The sequence below is a fragment of the Macaca nemestrina genome, chromosome 8 (assembly GCF_043159975.1).
Source record: "Macaca nemestrina isolate mMacNem1 chromosome 8, mMacNem.hap1, whole genome shotgun sequence".
NCBI classification, from domain to species: domain Eukaryota; kingdom Metazoa; phylum Chordata; class Mammalia; order Primates; family Cercopithecidae; genus Macaca; species Macaca nemestrina.
The window spans coordinates 58883376-58906371 of NC_092132.1; the positions used below are offsets into that span (position 1 = coordinate 58883376).

Consider the following 22996-nt stretch of genomic DNA (forward strand, 5'->3'; position numbering starts at 1 on the left):
TGCAAATACATAAAAATACAATTGATTTTTAAAGTATTAAAATTGTACCCATGCCTTATTAAATTCACCTTATTTCTAGTAGTTTTTTGGTGGGTTACCTAGGATTTTCTAATCTAAGCTGAAAATCATGCTTTCATCTGTGAATATAGGCAGTTTTACTTATTTCCCATCTTTATGCTTCTTATTTCTGCTTTTGCCACTGGCTAGGGTATTTGGTAAAATATTGAAAGAAGTGGTAAGAGTAGACACCTTTGCCTTTTTCCGAAACTCAATGGGAAACTTTCAAAATATTACCATTTAGAATAATGCTAAGGTTTTTTGTTGTTGATGATGATTCCCTTTATCAAACTAAGAAAGTTGCCTTCTATTCCTAGTGTGGTAGGGGTTTTCATAAAGAATGACTACTATATCTTCTTAAGCATTAAACAGATATTAACCTATAAAAGGGGGTGTGATTATGCATAGCCATTATTGTGAATAATAGTATGAATAACGGTTACTGTGATAAGAGAGCCAATGAATGGCAGCAGACGGAAGAACAACAGACTAGGAGTAAAACTTAAGACAAAGCAAAACAAGACAAAATCTATTTTCTCACACAGCTCTGCATTCTTAATTGATTAGCACTCTTAATTGTACTTTTAATTGATTAGGTCAAGGCAAATAATCATAAAGGGCTTCAGTCACCTTATATGTAAAAGAAAAGTATCATATGGCCTTCCCACACACAGGGCAGTATGTGAGAACATTATACACCCTGCCAAGGGTACATAAACTACATGTTCCTATTATTATGCTTCTTGATCTCCTGTTTTAATTTCATCTCCACTTCAATATAAGGCTCCCACTATAACATCCCTCTTTGAGTGCACCTCTAAAATAGGCATTCTTAATGGGAGGTATGGAGTATTTAGGTGTATGAATTTAGAGGATGCAAGATGTCTGTCTTCAGATTAAAAATGAAGTCTGTGGTTTTTAAAAAGATTAATAAATACTACTCTAAAAATGTCTTCCATGCTAATCTTCTAATATGTTTCTGTTAATTTGTGTAAGCAAACTGTTAAGAAAGATGTTAACCAGGATTAGTGACGGTCTATGTCAGCCAGGCTCAGAGTCCTGGTTTTCATATATATCGGCTTTCCATATCCACAGCTTTTGTATCGGCAGATTCAACCAATGGTGGATTGAAAATATTTGAGGGCCGGGCGTGGTGGCTCACGCCTGTAATCCCAGCACTTTGGGAGGCCGAGGTGGGCGGATCACAAGGTCAGGAGATCGAGACCATGGTGAAACCCCGTCTCTACTAAAAATAGAAAAAATTAGCCGGGCGCAGGGGCGGGCGCCTGTAGTCCCAGCTACTCGGGAGGCTGAGGCAGGAGAATGGCGTGAACCCGGGAGGCGGAGCTTGCAGTGAGCCGAGATTGCGCCACTGCACTCCAGCCTGGGCGACAGAGCGAGACTCCGTCTCAAAAAAAAAAAAAAAAAAAAAAAAAGAAAATATTTGAGAAAAATAATAATACAACAATTAAAAAAAAAAATTAAAAATATAGTATAATAACTATTTACCATAACATTTGCATTGCATTAGGTATTTATAAGTTATCTAGAGATGATTTAAAGTATAAGGGAGAAGAGTGTAGGTTATATGCAAATACTATACTATTATATACTGTAACCGTAAGGACTTGAGTATCCATGGATTGTGGTGTCCACAGGTGCCCTACAGAACCAATCCCCCACAGATACCTAGGGATGACTGTACTTCCAGAGTTGCTAGAAGGCTTAATTCCTACATAGGAATATTACTGTATGAAATTTAAAGTACTGTTTTTCATATGTACATTTGATTACATGAAAGAACCAAGTTTCTTAATAAAAGGCCCAATATGGCTACAGTTAAAATAGCACACCCAAAGCAGGCAGAGAGGAAATGCCAAGAACTATTCAAATGCCCGGCCTATGTCCTAACTTCATATGGGAAAATAAGACTTAGAAAATTCTTGATAATTAATCATTAGGGAAATGCAAATCAAAACCACAATGAGATATCCCCTCCCACCCATTAGGGTGGATACTATTAAAAAAACAAGCAAAAAAAAAAAAAAAGAAAAAAGAAAGAAACAGAAAATAAGTGTTGGGAAAGATGCGGAGAAACAGGAATCTTTCTACATGTTTAACAGGAATGTAAAATGATGCAACTGATCTAGAAAACAGTATGGTAGTTCCTCAAAAAATGAAACAGAGGTTTACCATATGATCCAACAACACTACTCCTGGGTACATATCCAAAAGAAACAGGATCTCAAAGAGATATGTATACACTTGTGTTCACAGCAGCACTATTCACAATGGCCAAAAGATGGAAGCCACAGAAAGGTCCCTCGAGGGACGAACGGATAATACCATGTGGTAGTGTACATACCTATAGTGGAGTATTATTCGGTCTAAAAAAGGAAGAAAATTCTGACACATGCTACAGGACAAATGAACCTTGAGGATATTAGGCTGAGTGAAATAACCCACTCACAGAAAGTAAAATACTGTATGATTTCACTCATAGGAGGTATCAACAGTAGTCAAACTCACAGAAACAAAGTAGAAGGGTAGTTGCCAGGGGCTGGGGAAAGGGGGACTTGTCTAATGGATATAGAGTTTCAGTTTTGCAAGATGAAAAAATTCTGGAGATTGGATGCACAATGTGAATATATTTAACATTACTGAACACTTAGAAATAGTTAAGATGGTATATTTTAAGATATATTTTATCGCACACCTGATATACTTCTACCAAGTCTAAATGTAGTTAAGACCATTAACAACTCATGACTTAAAACTCTGATCTTTGAAGCAACTCACTACTAAACTGAAATTTCAGAATTATTAATAATGTTCCAATAACTCTTCAAGACCCCTAACAACTGACACTGATTGATGATTTTGTGCTCATGGCATTATATAGTTCAGAGAACATAACTAAGACTCTTACCCAATGCTAGAATAAATACCACCTTGACATCAGGACAAATGAGAGGATTCAAGATTGTGCTACAGGATTTTTAAATGTGTGAACACTGTTCTGTAAAAGCACAAAATTAGTCCCTCCCCCCACTAACATTCCCTATAATAGCAAAATAAAAGGGCCTAACCTCTAATTCTTTTTCATCGAAGTACTGTAGCCACTGAAGAGGAACAACTTCATTAAAACCATCAAGGAAAGCTTTGGTCTGTTCTTGTACTCCTCGAGAAAAACGCCATTCTGTCATTAAACTGAAAATAAAGATAGTATTTAAAAATAGGTAATTTATATGTGAAGTAAAATACTTAAAAACACCAAGAACTTCTATAGTTCTTTCTCTTTTTCTAAATATGCCACATATATATATACATATAAATGTGATGTGTGTGTATATGTATGTATGCACATAATTTTAGAGTTAACACATTCGAGGAAATCAGTTCTAGCACATTGGCAACTATTAAAAAGGATGCTTTTAAGATAAATAGGAAAGAAAAAACAGAAAAAAGAAAGAAAGTAAATAGGAGGTTCCTCACTATTTAGTAAGATAGCCAAATCCTAGCACTAATTATTTCCTGTTTATATCTAGACAAATACATCCAAACATCATGTGCTCACCGGGAAAGGAATAGCTAGTCATTTAACAGGCTGTCCTTACACCAAGCATTGCCATGACAGACCTGAGGACTCTGACTCAAAGCCTTCCACACCAGGGAGGCAAGGGATTGTCTCAGTAGTATGTAATGACCATATGTCCACAGGCCATGGACTGGTGAGGGCTTATCGTCTGAGAGGGCTTAAGGCTGGAGAACAGGTTCTTTACTTGCTGGTTTATTGGAAAACATGAAGATTTCCTAACTAGAATAGAAGAACTCAAGATGAAAACAAAACATTCTGAAGAGACACATATAAAGCAGCTATAAGAGCACAGAAGTATGATAGAAATGAAATAAGGAAGAAAATGTGTCAGTGACACAAAATCTGTAAAAGGAGATTCCAAAAGGAGGTGGATCTGGAAAGAACTACCTAGAGAAGCAGCATACACCACCTCATACAGAGAAGCCACAGATTCTAGCAGATGAAAAGAAAGCCAAGCTGTTCCCACTCCTCTCATTTCTAATTCTTCTTTTTGTTTTCTAGAGGAAGCTGGCCTTATGCTTTTCTAAGGCTGCCTCTAAAACTTTTCTTCAATTCCTAAACCCTCTTTGTCCCGTATCCTCAACTCCAACTCCAACTTTTCTTCCCATTTGTCCACAAACGTGTTCAGACTATTCTTTTCCAAAAACCCTTCCTTTAACCCAGTGTCTCTTTTAAATTCCTCTCTGTCCTCTCTTTACCACCACACTCATTATAAGAGTACACCACACTCAGTGTTTTCACTTGCTCACCTTCTATTCAACCAAATTTTAAACCAAGGTAATTTTAACCCTGGCTATCATTGTAGGCTTCACTATAGCCACTAATTCTCACTATCAACTTATCCCCTTAATACGTCAATTCTGCTCTTGCTGTTTTCCCTGTCCCAAAATCTCCCTCTATCAGGCAAGCTTTCATGTATCTTTTTTTTTTTTTCTTTTAACATAAGGTCTCACTCTGTTGCCTGGTTCACTGCGGCCTTGACCTCCCTGGGCTCAGGTGATAGTCCCACCTCAGCCTCCCTAGTGCCTGGGACTACAAGCGCATGCCACCATGCCCAGCTAATTATTTTTAAAATTTTATTTATTTATTTATTTTTGTAGAGATGAGGTTTTGCCATGTTTCTCAGGCTGGTCTTGAACTCCTGGGCTCAAGTGATCCGCCCACCTCAGCCTCCCAAAGTGCTGGGATTACAGGCAGGAGCCACCAGCCTCTCATGCATCTTTTAAGACGTAACCTAATACATAATGTCTTATGAAGAACTTTCCTGACTCCTCCCAGTAGAAACAATACCTCTCTTCCTACTTTAGATTCCAGTAGTACTTCATATATATTTCTACCATTCATTTACTTATAGCTTCACTGATGGCCTATTTTGTGCACTAAAAATAAGGTATCACAACTAAACAAGAGTGTTATCATATAATTCGCAAAAGCAGGATTAAAAAATAAGACTAAAGTCTGTTTTTATTTGAAACTGAAACAAAATCCTCCAAAAATTGCTGCATTCATGATTAGCTATGAATAGTATTACAGTGATAAAATGTTTTGAAACAGTGCTTAACTTTACAGAAAGTGAATATAAATCTTACATGGTAAGATTTTATTTAGACTGCTTTTGATATTTGAAACCACTGATAGCATTTTTTTAACCACTCAGGTTGTGGTACTTATTTTTGTTGGACTTTGTGGAAGGCTCAGGCTTAACAAATAAAAAAAAAGTCCAGTGCCTTATGCGTGATCTTTGTGAATATATTTTCCTCAAAATCTAGTGTTACTGTTTTTTTCCAACTAGTGTAATAAATGCACGCTGCAGAACAAAGCAAAACAAAAATATCTAACAGAGTACAAAAGTACAAAAGAAGAAAATCAGCTATTGCTAATTTCTCTCACTCAGAGATGACTGGTTTAGCAGAAACAGAAGAGGCCAAGAATGTCAAGCTAAGAAGGGTACATTGAAGTTGGTAAGCAGAGACACTAAGGATATAAATTTGAAAGGCCATAGCAATTTACAAGAAGGGAAAAAAGAATGGCTGTGACATTTTACAAAAGCCACATAGCAATATCTATTAAATACTTTTTGACCAAGTAACTTCACTTTTTAAAAATCTAGCCCACAAAACACGTAGCAGGATGTATGGATTCATGCTTAAGGAAGTTTTCTGCTGTCTTCTTTGCAGTGGCCCAAACTGGACACAACCTAAATGATCTCTATTGACAGGAATAGCTGAAAAATATAGGAAAAAAACCACCCCAGTTTACCTAGCTATTAAAAAATGAGCTAGATTTAACTGTACTGTCCTTAAGACAAAAAAGTAAGATACAGAGTAATGTGTATAATCCAATCCCATTTTCAAAACAAATATAAAAAACAAAAAATCTGAAAGAGACAGAGATGACAGCTAGCATCTAAGAGGGTGAAAATGGTAGTACTATTCATAGAAGACATCAGTAGGAGAAAATATCTAGAAAAAATGAAAAGTTTGATTTTAGACCCATGACATTTTAAGATGGGTCATCTGTAGTTCACGTGTTGGCAAATTATGACCCGTGGGCCTAATCATCTGGTTTTTTTGTCCCCAGCATTTGAGCTAAGAATAGTTTTTACATTTTAAAAAAATGACTGAAAAATATTAAAAGTATTTTGGGATATGAAAATCATACAAAATCAAATTTCAGTGTCTACAAGTGTTTTACTAGAACACAGCCACACATCTATTTATACACTGTCTATGGTTACCTTTACACTATACCACAGAGGTGAGTAGTTGCAATAAGAAATGTGGCCTGTAAGCCTAACAAGTTTACTGCCTGGTTCTTTCCTGAAAATGTTTGGATTTACCTGGCTGGCAAATGGAAATTATTTCTAAAGTTCAGATATAACTTTAACAGAAAATTGAAGCTATGTTAGCAGAATATTTAGATAAGCAGGTTGAAATAAAATCTTGGAAAAATGCCTACATTTCGGAAATAGGAGATTTAGAGAACTGTCATTAAAAAAGTGCAAGTGACCAGGAGTGGTGACTCATGCCTGTAATCCCAGCATTTTGGGAGGCTGAGGAAGGAGGATGACTTGAGGCCAAGAGTTTGAGACCAGCCTGGGCAATACAGTGAGACCCTGTCTTTAAAAACAAAAACAAAAACAAAAACAAAAAACCATTGTTTTAAATTAGCTGGGAATAGTAGTATAAGCCTGCAGTACCAGCTACTCAGGAGACTAAGGCAGGAGAATAGCTTGAGCTCAATGGTCAACCACGCCACTACTACAGCCTGAGCGACAGAGTGAAACCCTCTCTGAAAACAAAATTTTAAAACAAGAGAATGTAAGGAAAATCAGTATGACATAGGATCATGGAATTCAAGAAAACACTGAGTTTCAAGAAAGAGGCTATGGTGAGCACTATTTAAAAGCCTAAGTTAAAAAAGGGAAAATGACATGGAAAGGGAAATGGTAGAATGGTTACAGCAAATGGCAGTGGGAAAATGAAGCAACATACATTCTTTTTTTTTCAAGAGCAGTGGTACTGGTGAGAAGAACTTCCCAAAGGCATGAAAAGGGATGAAATTAAGGGTACAGAGAAAGGATTTAGTTCTGAAGTGTTCTAGAAATTAAGCTTAATAAGGTATATCGCCTTACCCAATATATTCATCTTTGTTCTCCTCAGTCACCAGAATATTGGAACCTCCCAATTTCAGGTCATGTGAAGTAACTTTTCCCAAAATCTCCATGTCAACAGAAAAGTACATTTCTAAGCCACATTCTTCAATGTTGTTATCTCTGGGTGAAATAAATATATATACACTAATTAACAAAATGAAACAAAATGAGTTTCAAAAAAATGACTTACTGCAAAACAAAATCTTCAAACCTTATCCAGATAAGGGAGTTATAAAATTCAGTATCAATAGATTCCAAATCCTTAATAGTAAGTTTTTTACTTAACATACGCTTGTAGAATGGTAAAGAGAAACCAGTATCGATAAACTTTCCATGAAATAGTGCCTGCAAAGAAAAATGAAAAATTTTATTTAAAATTTGCAAAATAACAATTTCTTACAGAACAATGATAACAGAAAAATCATGAGACTTTACAAGTAAACAAAGCATTCAGTAAGTGAATGGCATAAATCATGAAAACTAAAATATTATATAAAATGCTAGGTATGAAAAACAAAGTTAAAACAAAATCTATTTTATACATACAGCTATATAACATATATCAAAAAATGTAGAGGATGATACAAAACTTCTGTTACCATACCCTGCCTCAATCTTCCTAAATGTTTTATAAATTGAATTAACCTAATTGGATAACGAAATAGAAAAGGGCTCTGTGCACCTGAAAAGGCAGCTCCCCCATTCCTTTCTTACTCTCACTGTTGCATGTGAGGCTTTTAGGACTAACCTCACTGTGCCTTTGCTTCTATTCACAACAGCCAACCCAGGAAGCCCCAGACTCCCAGCAATGTGGGGGAACTAAAAAAATCCACTGAAGCTATTAATACTACCTTAGCCTCCTCATGAAGTTATGTCTTCCCTTACTCAGTTTAGATTCCATAGTCAATCATTAAAATAACTACCTTCAAGGTGGGGCACGGTGGCTCACACTTGTAATCCCAGCACTTTGGGAGGCTGAGGCAGGTGGATCATGAGGTCAGGAGATCAACACCATCCTGGCTAACACAGTGAAACCCTGTCCTTACTAAAAATACAAAAAATCAGCTGGGAATGGTGGCATGCACCTGTAATCCCACCTACTCAGGGGAATGAGGCAGGAGAATTGCTTGAACCTGGGAGGTGGAAGTTGCAGAGAGCCAAGATCACACCACTGCACTCCAGCCTAGGTGACAGAGCAAGACTCTGTCTCAAATAATAAAATAAAATAACTCCCTTCAAACCCTACCTCCGCCAGTGTATTCTAGCAAAATCCCAAGCACAGCTAAATTCAACTCTCAGGTTACTCAATGTCTATACCTAGGCAATGGAACATGCTAGAAATGCATAAACAACCAAGCTGACTCCTCCATGACCAACAGTCATATTTCATCACTGGTTTGTTTCCTGGTAATCACATTTCCCTACTGCATTCACTCTCCCACTTTCCTAGATGACTATTTCATTCCTACTCCTCTTTCCTCAAATACTTACTTCTCCCTGCTCCTTATTCTGAGTTGATGATCTTACTTCCTATTTCACAGAGGAAACAGAAGCAACCGCAAGAGAACTTTTGTGTGTTCTACTATATCTGCTCACTACTAGCATCTGAATGCATATAATCTTATTACAGATAATCTTTCTATCAACTAGTATGTGTGCTAAATAAATCTCTTCCTCTCTCCAACTCAAGTCCATTGCTCTCATATTCCTTATATTCTGACTTTATCAAATTCTTTATCCTCTAACTTGGTAGTATCGTTTAGATGTTTCTCTCCTCCAAATCTCATGTTGAAATGTGATCCCCCAGCTGGCTTCTTCATACAGAAGAATGAAACCAGAGTGCTACCTCTCATCATACACAAAAATTAACTCAAGATGGACTAAATACTTAAATGCAAGACCTAAAACTATTAAAATCCTAGAAGAAAACCTAGGAAATGCCCTCTTGATATTAGCCTTGAGAAAAAAACTTCTAAGTCCTCAAAAGAATTGCAACAAAAACAAAAATTGATAAATAGGACATAGTTAAACTAAAGAGCTTCTGCACAGCAAGAGAGGGAGTAAACTAACCTACAGAATGGGAGAAAATATTCATAAACTATGGATCCAACAAAGGTCTAATATCCAGAATTCATAAAGAACGTAAGCAAATCAACAAGAAAAAAGAACCCCATTAAAAAGTGGGCAAGCATAAACAGACACTTCTCAAAAGAAGATATATAAGCAGCTGCTGGGTGTGGTGGCTCACACCCGTAATCCCAGCACTTTGGGAGGCTGAGGTGGGTAGATCACCTGAGGTTAGGAGTTTGAGACTGGCCCAGTCAACATGGTGAAACCCCATCTCTATTAAAAATACAAAAATTAGCTGAGTTTGGTGGTGCACGCCTGTGGTCCCGGCTACTCAGGAGGTTGAGGCAGGAGAATTGCTTGAACCCAGAAGGCAGAGGTTGCAGTGAGCTGGGATAATGCCACTGCATTCCAGCCTGGGTGACAGAGTAAGACTCTGTCTCAAAAAAATAAAATAAAAGACATATAAGCAGCCAACAAATACATGAAAAAATGCTCAACATCACTAATCATCAGAGAAATGCAAATCAAAACCACAATGAGACATCATCTCATACCATCATACCAGTCAGAATGGCTTTTGTTAAAACATTAAAAAATAATAGATGTTGGCAAGGCTGCAGAAAAAGAAGAGACATATACTTTGTTCAGAATGTAAATTAGTTCAGCCACTTTGAAAAGCAGGTTGGAAATTTCTCAATGAACTAAGAGTTGAACCACCATAAGAATCAGCAATACAGTTACTGGGTATAGATATCCAGAGGAAAATAAATTGTGCTACCAAAGGACGCATGCACTGTACATTTGCCACAGCGCTACTCACAATAGCAAAGACAGAATAAATCCAGGTGCCCATCAGTGGTGGACTGAATAAAGAAGATGTGGTACATAAGCACCATGGAATACTATTCAGCCATAGAATGAAATCATATCCTTTTCAATAACACAGATGCAGATGGAGGCCATTTTCTCAAGCCAACTACCGAATACTACATGTTCTTACATACAGGTGGGAGCTCAGCATTGGGCACACATGGACATAAAGATGGGAAAAATAGACACCTGGGGATTACTATGGGAGGGAGAGAGGGAGGAAGGCAAGGGCTGAGAAACTACCTATTGGGTACTATGCTCACTACCTGAGCATGATGGGTTCAATCACACCCCAAACCTCAGCATCATACAATATACCTTTTTAACAAACCTGCACATGTACCCCCCGATTCTAAAATTAAACCAGAAAAACAAAGAAATTTGACTTGCAATGAAGAGATTAATGCCCTGGTGAGTTCTCACTCTATTAGTTCCCTACAGAGCTGGTTGTTAACAAGAGTGTGGCACTTCCTCCCCACCCTTGCTTCCTCTCTCATCATGTGACTTTCATCCACGCTGCCTCTCCTTCTGCCATGAGTGGAAGCAGCCTGAGGCCCTCACCAGAAGCAGATGCTGGCAACATGCTTCTTGTACAGCCTGCACAGTCAAACAAACGCCTTTTCTTTATAAATTATCCACCCTCTGGTATTCTTTTATAGCAACACAAAACAGACTAAGATATTTAGTCATCACTATCAGCAATACAAATGTTTTATTCTCCTCCCATTTCAACTCCATAAGCATTTCTAGTTAGTGACCAATTCTCTACGATTCCTTGTTTATATTTGCTGTATCCACTCTCCCTCCATTCTCTCTTGATTTTACTCTCATCAGTCTTTCCACCCTACCACTCATGAATAACCTTCACCTTTGCAGATACAATGGTCAAATCGCAGGCTTCATCTTGCTCAGCCTATCAGTAACATATGACAGGGCTGATCATGTCTTCCTTCTTGAAACACACTTCCTTCTTCCCTTGTCCTTTGGGGACCACTCCTATTTGATTCTACTACCTCAGAACTTTTGCTGGTTACTTATCTCCCTGACTTATAATTGTCCTTGAACAACTTCTTCATCCACACTCACTCTGTAAACAATCATACTGCCTTTTAATACTCTCTGTGTGCCAAGAATTCCCAAATGCCTATCTCCAAACTAAATATCCTTTCATTGCCAGACTTTTATACCTCCAACTATCTCTTTTACATCTCCATTTGGATGTCTACTTCAAACTTAACAAGCCAAACCTAAATATTCTTGATTTCTCCCACCCCCAAAATTTGCAACCAGACAAGCTGGCCATAAGTATTGTTGCCATACTTGACTCTCTCTCACACCCTGCATCTAATCTGTCAGAAAACTGTTAGTTCTAACTTTGCAATATACCCAGAATCCAAACCACTTCTCACTTCCTCCACTGCTAGAAGACACAAGTCCAAGCCACTATTATCTTTCACCTGGATTGTTACAAATGATTTTCCTGTTTCTATCCATGTTTTCCTATGCCCCCAATTATAGTCTGTCTTCTACATGCCGGTAAAGCAAGCTTAATAAAATTTAAGTCAGATCATGTTAGTTAGATCATGTCACTCATTGCCCTACTCAACTCTTACATGAATTTCCTAAAGGTCCCAACACAGCATCTCTCAATCTCATCTCCTACTACATTCTCTCTCATATCCTCTGTTGCAATTATACTGGTCTCTTTCTCAATCAAGAATGCACTCCCGCATTAGAGCCTTTGTCTTGCTGTTCCCTAAGCTTAGAATAGTCTTCAAGATATCTGCATGATTCAGTCCCTAGCTTTCTTCAATTTCTGTTCATGTGTCATCCATCAGTGAGGCTTCCTCTAACCATATAAAAAAAAGCAACACACTCTTTCCTTCAGAATATATCTATTGATTATTTGTTTCTATCTAATGGAATTTAGGTCCCTGAGAACAGGGACATGTATTCTTTTCATCTCTGGAGCCTAGAACAGTGCTTGGCATTACAGTAGGCTGTCAATAAATTTTTGCTGAATGAATTAATAGGTAACAAAGTGCAAATAAATAGGTAAATAAATAAATACAAACACTTCCCAAAAGACAATAGTTCCATAAAGGCTTCTGCAAAGCTCTAAAAATTCCAAAAACAATCAAATACAATTATTAGATAGCTAAGATTTTCCTTGTATTGAAAAGCAGGCTGGGAGTGGTGGCTCACATTTGTATTCTGAGCACTTTGGGAGGCTGAGACAGGTGGATCACTCAAGCCCAGGAGTTTGAGACCAGCCTGGGCAATATAACGAAACCCTATCTCCACTAAAACTACAAAAAAATTAGCTGGCATGGTGGCATGAGCCTGTAGTCTCAGCTACTTGGGAGGCAGAGGTAGGAGGATCGTTTGAATCAAGAGAGAATGGAGGGAGAGTGGATACAGCAAATATAAACAAGGATTAAACAAGCAAATATAAACAACAGCGCAAGGGGGAAGTTGTGCTGAGATCATGCCACTGCACTCCAGCCTGGGAACAGAGTGTGATCCTGTCTCAAAAGAATTTTTTTCTATTAAAAATAAACAAATAAAAGTAGTCATACTATAAATGAGTTTTAATTTTAAAAATGAAAGGACTTTTAAAGACTAAGTGGCTGTATAAACATAATCTTCATATTCATAATCTTGATTTTATACAGGTACTCAAAAAATGTATTTTTATACTCTCCAGGGAAACTTTCTTGGTAATAAAATTTGTGAATAGCAAATATAATGCTTATCTTTTTTTTTTTAAAAAGACTTCTCTAATACATTTGTAACAAATTTAAATAAATAAAAACAATAAAATCAAGAACTCACCATGGCAATAAAACGACCAATGAAACAGAAGTATGAAAGATGGTCTGGATTAATGGTTGATGCTGGATTTATCTGCAGACAATAGTTGTTCTTGCCCGCATACTCAAATAAGCAATACATTGGGTTCAAAACTTCATGTGAAAGCAAGAAAAACCATTCTCTATAAGAAAGTAAGCCAAGGTTATTTTTTAGCATTAATATGTGAATTTAAAAACAGATCTTAAATATACTCATATATACATCATACCTCTGGCTCAATAGTCTTTAAGAACTCCACTGCCCAATTCCTCGGCCCTCCATCCATGTTCTTCTATGATCTGGCTCTCCATTTTAAGTTACCTGCTAGTTTCGATATGGCCAAACTACAAATTCACTGATCCTCATACAGATATAACATGCTTATTTGTACGCCACACTTTTGCTTGGATATGTCTCCTCAACTTCAACTCAGCTTAAATCCCACTTCAACAATTTTTTGAAGCAATTTCCAGTGTATATGTATTAATATCAGTCACTGAATACTCTGTGGTAACAATCTCACAATATTAATTCATTTTTATGCACATGACTTGCCCCATCCATCAGACTATAAGTTTCTCAAAGGCAAAAGCCATGTATTTTTTGTATTCTTAACTCTTACAAGCAAGCACTCCAGGACATATATACAATAGGTTTTAATATACATTTGCAGGTGATACTGAGATACACAGCACTGCTGCTATAGAACAGTTTTAACTTTATTGTCACTGCATTAAAAATGAAACTAACATTTAAAAGGTTAAATCTTTAAATATGATAAGCAATCTCTAACCTTTTACCACCCATTTTAAAGTCCAATATACGAAATTTTCAACTAGATAAAGGTATTACAAGATAAACCCAATCTCTAAAAGATTCTTTTCAACAGCAATTTCTTCTAAAGAAGATTTCCAAACTCAAATGCTTACAATGATCTGTGAGTACAAGGGGCTTCCTTCTCTCACATTCTCTGCTTAGCCACAATCCTCCATTCCTTACATCCCTGCTAAATTATCGGTGTTAAGGAAGAAGAATTTCTAGGCATATTATCGTAGTCCTCAGACAACTGGGCAGCGGTGGACACTGCAGTGAAACAGAGCATATGCTAACCTACAGGGGAAACAGTGACTCTGATTCAGCCCACTGACGCCACGTGAGAAGGCAGGATTGTGGGTCGAGTGTTTTAAAGAGAAGTCAGAAATCTTCATTCTTAAGCATAATCTAATGATTTTCAAATGTCATCAAGTAATTTAAAAACTGTAAAATCACAATGAGGGCCACCTCTATGTAGGCTAGATCTGGTCTGGCAGCCTGTTAATAAATGCTTTTCTAAAACTTTTAAAACACAATCGCTGATACTGCCTGAAGGGTAGAGAAGGGAGTCCCTAAACAAAATCAACTAGAAATGGTAAACACCAATTCTTAAAACTAAGTCCAGTTGTAACATAGTAGTAGTTGAACCAAGTGACGTCCCCCTATGATGAGGCTGAAGTAAGACGTGCCCCAGGTAAGAGGACGGAGCAGGTCTAGTGAGAGTGTGTTTAGACACATATATAAAAACTAGGAATAAATCCTCCAGATGCTTCAGATAATTTTTAGCAAACAACAGCCCAGAGGAAACTGAATCAATTCAAAAGAAGAATGGCTAAAACATGGCATCTAAACTTTCCCCTGATGCTAGCAGAAAAGGAAGAAAAATTCCTAACTAGCAAGAGGCAGAAGAATTAACTTTCAACATATTCTTCTCAATACTCTCAAATAAACTGAAGAGACACAAGAGGTTGAAAAAATTATGAGACAACAGATGAACTAGCAGAGCCTAAAGAAGAAAATGAAGAAAACAGTAAAACCACTAATGAAGAAAAACCACATTAGAAGCAGCAAAACATAGGGCAGTACTGCAAACAGTGACATGAGGATAGGCTTGAGAAAAATCAAAGTAAAATGGAAAAGCACAAAGATAAAAATGATCAGAGAAAAGATGACAGACATGTAAGACTGACAAAGGAGATTCCACATACCCATGACTGATGTTCCTGAAGAAAAATGGAACAAACGGAACAGAAAAAATATTCAAAGACATAATAGAAGAAAACTTCCCTGACATTAAGGAAGATCTTAACACATTCCTAAAAAAAGATACAAAACAATCAACAGTGAAATTTTTGAACTTCAAGAAAAAGGACTGTGTGGGCACCCAGAGGAAAAATAAGGTTCCTACAAGGGGCTGGCCTCACACTTCACAGTACTAACATTCAGTGCTAGAAAACAGTAAAGCAATGTCTGAGTATTAGAAAAACAAGTGTGTGAGAAATTTATATCCAGTGAAATTGTTGTTTATATGTAAAAGCAACAGAGAACATTATGCAAAGACTGTAGGAATATATCAACCCTGTAAACTCTTTAATAAACCATTTGATGAATCTAACCCACCAATACACGAATTAAATAAAAAATTTAGGAATAAAAAATCATGTTATGGAGGAACTGGCTATATTCATTAAAACCATCAAAATATAAAACTTAGACCAAAATAGTTGAGGCAAATAAGGGCTCAGATAAGAATGTAAATGTTAATAAAGACACATTGTAAACATACCATACTTCCTCATTTCTAAGATGTACCTTTCTTATGTCTGAACATTTCTGAAATTGAGATAAACTCACAATAGATGCAATATGAACATTTATTGTGATAGGCAGTGTTTTGTTTCTGGAAAAGTCTAATGATGTTGTAATGAGGAAATATGCTAATATAAACAAAACTCTGATAATTCCACATACATTATCACATATCTGTTCCCACCAGCTGTACTTGATTCTGTATCTCTTTTTGCCAGCTGTGTTAAAACTGTGATTTTGTAATTCTGTACACCTCTAAAATGAGTTCAAAAAAGGAGTTGTTTTTATGAAAAGCAAGTTTGAATTCTTTAGAAAGATTTAATCAAAATGTTTTGCTAAACAATAGATTGTTGCCAAATTAGGCTGGGGCAGAACAAATAAGGGACAAAATAAAAAAAAAAAAAAAAAAAGGATTTTCCACCCATACTGCTTCACAAGTGTCTACTGTTAACAATATATTTAGTGAATGTAGAAAACATTCCCAAAAGAGACTCAGATTAGACTAAAAACATAAATATAAAACCAACATATGATGTTACAATAGCAAAAAATAAGAATGTATGCATACTAATCCATTATGATATTCCCATACAACAGAATATTACACAGACATTTTTAAAAAAGAAAATATTCAGACTAAGTGCTGTGCCTCACAACTGTAATCTCAGTACTTTGGGAGACCAAGGTGGGGGGAATCTCCTGAGCCCAAGAGTTCGAGACAAGCCTAGGCAAAATTATGAGACCCTCATCTCTACAAAAAGCTTTAAAAACTTTCTTTTTTTTTTGAGATGGAGTCTTGCTCTGTTGCCCAGGCTGGAGTGCAGTGGCGTGATCTCAGTTCACTACAAGCTCCACCTCCCAGGTTCACGCCATTCTCCTGCCTCAGCCTCCAGAGTAATTTTTTGTATTTTTAGTAGAGATGGGGTTTCACTATGTTAGTCAGGATGGTCTTGGTCTCCTGACCTCATGATCCACCTGCCTTGGCCTCCCAAAGTGCTGGGATTACTGGCGTGAGCCACTGCACCCAGCCTTTAAAAACTTTTTTAAAAAAAAGAAGAAAAAAGAAATAAATTCACTCACTCACTGTATATATATATATATATACATAGAAAGATGTCCACACTACATTAAAAAACCAAAATCAGATCCTGCATTTTGTACACTTGTATGATTGTTAAAAAAGCAGCAAATATATAATACACATATATACGAATTTACACATATGTAAAGAAGATGTATAGAAAGATAACCAAGATAAGTAATAATAATAATGGTTACCTTGTGTATTTTTGAGAAAAATTCTGGATTAATTCAAAATTTTAATACAATATATTTACATATGTTTTCAAGAATACTTTCCCTGCATATGAGATACACTTATTTCAAGGCAGATATGTGTTTTTTATTTTACCTCGCTAGGCCACCATAATCAAGTCCTTCTTCTCCTCTAAATATTACATATAAGCGCCTCCTCAAGTCATAGGGTTTTAATGCCATAATCTAATTAAAAACAAAAACATGAATATTAAATACATGTAGTACAAATTCCTTTCAAAACAATTTAAATTTAAACTGTATTTTCAAAATAACAGATTTCCTTATCTTATACAATGCTTTTAACTGAAGAGATGAATTGGTTTGTTTCACAAACTAGATAAAGACATACATTTCAATCTCTTAAGCTTTTCCTGACTCACTTTCACGTACAGTTGACCCGTAAACAACATGAATTTAAGTCAACATGGTGACTGCACAGGTCCACTTATACCTGAAATTTTCTTCAGCCTCTGCCAACCCTGAGAGAGCAAGGCCAAGCCCTCTTCCTCCTCCTCAGCCTATCCAATGTGAAGACAATGAAAATGAAGACCTTTATGATGAGCCACTTCTACTTAATGAATAGTATAAGTATTTTATCTTCCTTATGATTTTCTAAAAAACATTTTTTCTCTAGCTTACTTTAAGAATATAGTATATAATACATATATCATACAAAATGTGTTAACTGATTCTTTATGTTATTGGTAACGCTTCCAGTCAATGGTAGGTATTAGTAGTTCAGTTTTTGGGTCAAGTTTTTTTTTTTTTTTTTTGAGATGGAGTCTCGCTCTGTCGCCCAGGCTGGCGTGCAGTGGCGCGATCTCAGCTCACTGCAAGCTCCGCCTCCCGGGTTTACGCCATTCTCTTGCCTCAGCCTCCCGAGTAGCTAGGATTACAGGTGCCCGCCACCTCGCCTGGCTAGTTTTTGTATTTTTTTTAGTAGAGACGGGGTTTCACCGTGTTAGCCAGGATGGTCTCGATCTCCTGACCTCGTGATCCGCCCGTCTCGGCCTCCCAAAGTGCTGGGATTACAGGCTTGAGCCACCACGCCCGGCCATTTGGGTCAAGTTATATGTGGTTTTTCAACTGTGCAAGGGGTCAGCACTCCTAGCTTCTGTGTTGTTTAAGGGTCACCTATATTCTTTCCCCCTTCTGGTATTAAATGATAGTTCTACTTTGGGTTAACGGCAAGACAGGAAAAGCTTGACACAAAAGGCTTTTAAGGTTAAAAATATTATCTCCCCTGCTGGTTTCCCCAAACTGTACCAAAATCTTTCAACACGTGACTTGTAAATTTTTCTGACTAGCAGCACTTAGAGGCAAAAGACTTTGTTCTGCATCCTGCTTATACCGAACATTCCATTTCTTAGTAGGAAAGAAACTCAGCTATAATGACTAATTATTTATACAATGATGAATTTATTCACAGGCTAGTATAACTTAAAAACAATACCTATACCAAATTTTCATAATCTTTAATAGCTTACATCAAGGTTACTAGTAAGTAGGCTTTACTTTTGGATAGAAATACATTACATTCCACACATATGTCAGGACCAGAGCAAGACTGGCAGGTCTGGGTTGGAGCATAGCTCACCAGCATGCCTCCTTTGGGGCAGTCATGGGCTCAGTGCTATACATCAAATAGACCATGATTCTTCCCAAGACAGGGTAAAAAGCAAAATAAAGTCTATGAATTCAGATGTACACTTACTAAAATCAACCCAAACAGAGGTTGACCTATTTACACTTAGTTTGCCAAGAATTTATTAACTCAAAAGAAAAAAATCAACTCGATAATAGTTTAAGTATTATGCCCAAAGTCCAATAGTAAAATTAAGCTATGGCTTGAAATTCTCTTGGGGCTCAGAGTATCATTACTCCATTCTGGCTTGTACAAAGTATAAATAAAAGTCCCTGTATGCCTGAGTACACAGCAAAATTTGGTTCATCACTGTGATACTAGAGGGGGAGGGAATAAGACGTCTCATTATGAAAAATTCTCCATCGGAAAAAAACTGACAATACAGTATTTGGATTATTTATCCTTAAATATTCTGCAGATGATTCAGGAAAGGTAGAAATACTGCATTCATTTATTCGCTCATCAAATATTTATTGAATACCCTATATGTGCAAAGGCACTATTCTAGGTACTAGGCAGAACAGCAGTAAACCGATAGTCTCTGCTCTCATGGAGTCACATTCTAGTAAGGAAGACAAAATACACTATGTTGGGTGGTTATGAAAAAGAATAAAGCACCATAAATGGCTGGAATGTGACTGTGAGGGAGAAGAGCAGGACTGCCATCTTAAAATAGTAAGCTCAGAGAAGGTCTCTCTGAGATCACATTTAAACAGAAACGTAAAGGTGAGAATAAACAGTTATTAAAGGAATACTCAGATGGAATACAGTATCTACCAATTTAATTTTAATTTGATAGCATTATCAAAACTTTGAGGTAATAAATTCTTAGCCAAGTATTAAGTGTCGAAACAAGAATCAACTCATTCCAAAAGCTGTTTAGGCTTTATTTTAGTAAATACACGTCTAAATTCATGATAGAATGGTTGTCTCTCAGTCTCAGTACCTTCACCTATAACATGGAGATACAATAAGAGCTATCTCAAAGGGATGCTGTGAGGACGAATGAAATAAAATGAGAAATGTAAGATGCCGGTGTTTTACAAATGATATTCACTCAGTTTATGGTAGGGTTTAGTGTAACTATTATTAAAATGGGCACTCAGGCCAGATGCAGTGGCTCAAGCCTGTAATCCCAGTACTTTAGGAGGCCAAGGTGGGTGGATCACTTGAGCCCAGAGTTCGAGACCAACCTGGGTAACATGGCAAAATTCCATCTCTATTAAAAAAAAAAAAAAAGGCACTCAGTAAGTGGCGGTGGCAGTCATTATTATTATAGCTGTGTTCTGGGTGGTTTAAAAATTTCTAAAACCGTAACTTTATTTAGATGTACAGAATACAATGAGACAAATAGTATTTTATTCTGCTAAAATCCTCCTTACCTGTTGGAAGGAATCTTCAAACAATGTCTGCCGGGACACATTGATCTTTACATGACTGGGTAGTGCATTAGACTAAAGACAAAAACAATATCATAATATCATCTAAGTTATAGTATATGTATTGTATAAAGATAACACTAAATTATTGTGAGTATAAGATTTATTTACCACTGTAGTACCTGGCACAAATAACGGAAGTGAGCAAGTTTCCACCTAAAGCTGCGTTCATAAGCAATTTGTGGACCACCTTTAGTTCTAAAGAAAAACAAAAAGAAACCAAATTAACTCATAATAAAGTTGAATACTTAGTATTCAGTATGAAATTAGAGGTCCTAAAGTCCTACAAAATACCACAGGAAGTTTTTTGCTGGGAGAGAAGGGTATACATACATGGTGGGCCAAAAGCAGCTCAAGTAATGGGGACTATTACAGCAACAGGACACACACATACACAAAGAGGGACACTGTATTTATGCTGGGTCTTTGGTTAGTGAGTTAAATGAAATACCAAAGTCTACTACAGACTATTTCAAAGAAAATATTTGATAATCCTTAAATCTAAGGAGGACAGAGACTCCAGACAGTAGAGACGTGGAAGGAAATTCTATCCCATCCTAAGTCTAACCTAAAACTCAAACAAATATTCCTGGAGATAATAAGCAGAGCAAAATCAAATTCCTAGAAACAACATTGTCATCCAGATGACACGGTTCAGGCGGTCAGTGAGAGAAAAGGCAGAGTTGGTGGCATGGCACCTGGGAATACAGGTTTCACAACATGGTCTGACTCACAGTAACAGAGCCTGGATCTCTTCCCTATTGACTGAGGGCCTGACAAGCACAAATCACTTTCATAATCTTAAGGAACACTTTGGAACAGATGAAAAATGTTCTCTTGCATTGTCAGGTTCAAGTGAATTCACTTATTCAAGCATTTACTGAAAGGATAGCTGGTACCTGGCTTTCTTCTAGACAGTGACGGCATTACTTATTAATAGGTAAAAATGCCTGTTTTGTGGAGCTTATGTACTAGTGAAGAGATAAGTAAAGTACAAATGTCTTATCACTCTTGACCTAAAACAATAAAAAACGCATTGTTAAAAGGACAAAGGATAAGGAGTGATATGACAAGTATTTTGTAATTTTCAAAAGGGTAAAAAGAGTAGAGCTCATACACAAAGCGACATTTGAGCAAAAACATGAAGGAGAGGGCATAAGCCATATGGAGATTTGGGAAAAGAGCATACCAGGCAGACGGTGTAAGGGCTAAGACCCAAGGTGGAAGCTGACGGTGTTGAAGGCACAGCTAGTGGCCAATGAAGCTGGAACATGGTGAATAAGGAGGAGCGAAAACCAAGAAGAGGTTGAAGAGATGAGAGGGGTCAGATCCTGTAAGGCCATTACTGTGCTTTTTACTCCAACTGAGATGGAAACCACTGAAGGGTTTTGTGCAAACAAATGGCTTTTAATTTAACTTTTGTTTTGGAAAGTCAGTCTCTGTGCTGTACGGAGAATAACACAACATTGTACGAGGTATGGGAAGAAAGCAGGGAGAGGACTCTGCTACCAAGCCAGGCAACAGACAATGGTAGCCTGGACCAAAATGGTGGCAATGGGGGTGGTGAGACAGCTGGACTCTAGATATGCTCTGAAGCTGAGGTAACTAGAATTCTTGATGGGCTGTTTGTAAGCTAGGAGAGAAAGAGGAGTTGTGGATGATTCCACATTTTTTTTTCTAAGATGGAGTTTTGCTCTTGTTGCCCGAGCTGGAGTGCAATGGTGCAATCTCAGCTCACTGCAACCTCTGCCTCCAGGGTTCAAGTGATTCTCCTGCCTCAGCCTCCTGAGTAGCTGGGATTATAGGCGCACACCATCACGCCCAGCTAATTTTACCATGTTGGCCAGGCTGGTCTCGAACTCCTGACCTCAGGTGATCCACCCACCTCAGCCTCCCAAAGTGCTGGGATTACAGGCCTGAGCCACCATGCCCAGGTGATTCAAAAAATTTTGACCCAAGTACATGCTAGAGTGGAGTTATCATCAACTGTGTGACAGGGAGTATCACAGGTAGGGCTGGGTTTTTGTTGTTGTTTTGTTTTTGTTTTGTTTTTTTAGAGATGGGGTCTTGCTATGTTGCCCAGGCTGGTCTCAAACTCCTGGGCTCAAGTGATCTACCTGCCTCAACCTCCCAAAGTGCTGGGATTACAGGTGTGTGCCACCATGCCTGGCCAGAGAGCAGGTTCTACAGGACCTATCAGGAAGGAGTTACAAGTGGAGATGTCAATAAGCAGCTGAATATAGAAAGCAAAATTTCAAGTGAGAAGTCTGAGCTAAATTTGTGAGTCATTAGCAGGCAGGTGTTTTAAAAGTGTAATACTGAATAGGATGCACCAAGAGAATGAATGTAGTTTTTTTTTTTTTAAAAAAAAGGGCTGAGGAAAAAAAGAAGGACTCGGCAAAATAAAGAAAAAAGACCAGAAAGGCAGAGGGAAATCAAGAAAGTATGGTTCACAGCACTACTTTTGCCAGGAGAGAGAAATGTATTATGTCAAATGTTCCTGATAAGTCCAATCAGACAGGACTTCAGACCAATGCCTGGATTAACAATGGGAAGATCATTGGTGCCCTTGCAAATTCAGTGTCACGGGAACTTCCTGGAGTTGGTTTAAAGGAGAAACTATGAACAGCAATACAGAGACAACCATGCAAGTAGCTTTCCTGTAAACGGGAGCAATAAAAATGAATTGTGGGCTGGGTGTGATGGCTCACGCCTGTAATCCCAGGACTTTGGGAGGTCAAAGCGGGTGGATCGCCTGAGGTCAGGAGTTTGAGATCAGCCTGGCCAACATAGCAAAACCCCATCTCTACTGAAAATACAAAAATTAGCTGGACATGGTGGCGGGTGCCTGTAATCCCAGCTACTCGGGG

The 22996-nt window shown here is 37.5% G+C and overlaps 1 protein-coding gene across 5 annotated transcripts in view; it reads right to left on the reverse strand.

Moving 5' to 3' along the window:
- Positions 1–22996, reverse strand: part of LOC105477150 (WW domain containing E3 ubiquitin protein ligase 1) — a 124160-nt gene that overhangs the window by 13608 nt on the left and 87556 nt on the right. For all 5 annotated transcript variants that reach the window (XM_071068024.1, XM_071068028.1, XM_071068026.1 and 2 more), the window contains 7 exons: positions 20249–20324; positions 20070–20141; positions 17137–17225; positions 13086–13245; positions 7522–7655; positions 7290–7430; positions 3147–3267 (listed from right to left, as the gene is read on the reverse strand). In XM_071068024.1, the coding sequence (XP_070924125.1) occupies positions 3147–3267; positions 7290–7430; positions 7522–7655; positions 13086–13245; positions 17137–17225; positions 20070–20141; positions 20249–20324 (793 nt within the window). The remainder of the gene's footprint in view (positions 1–3146; positions 3268–7289; positions 7431–7521; positions 7656–13085; positions 13246–17136; positions 17226–20069; positions 20142–20248; positions 20325–22996) is intronic.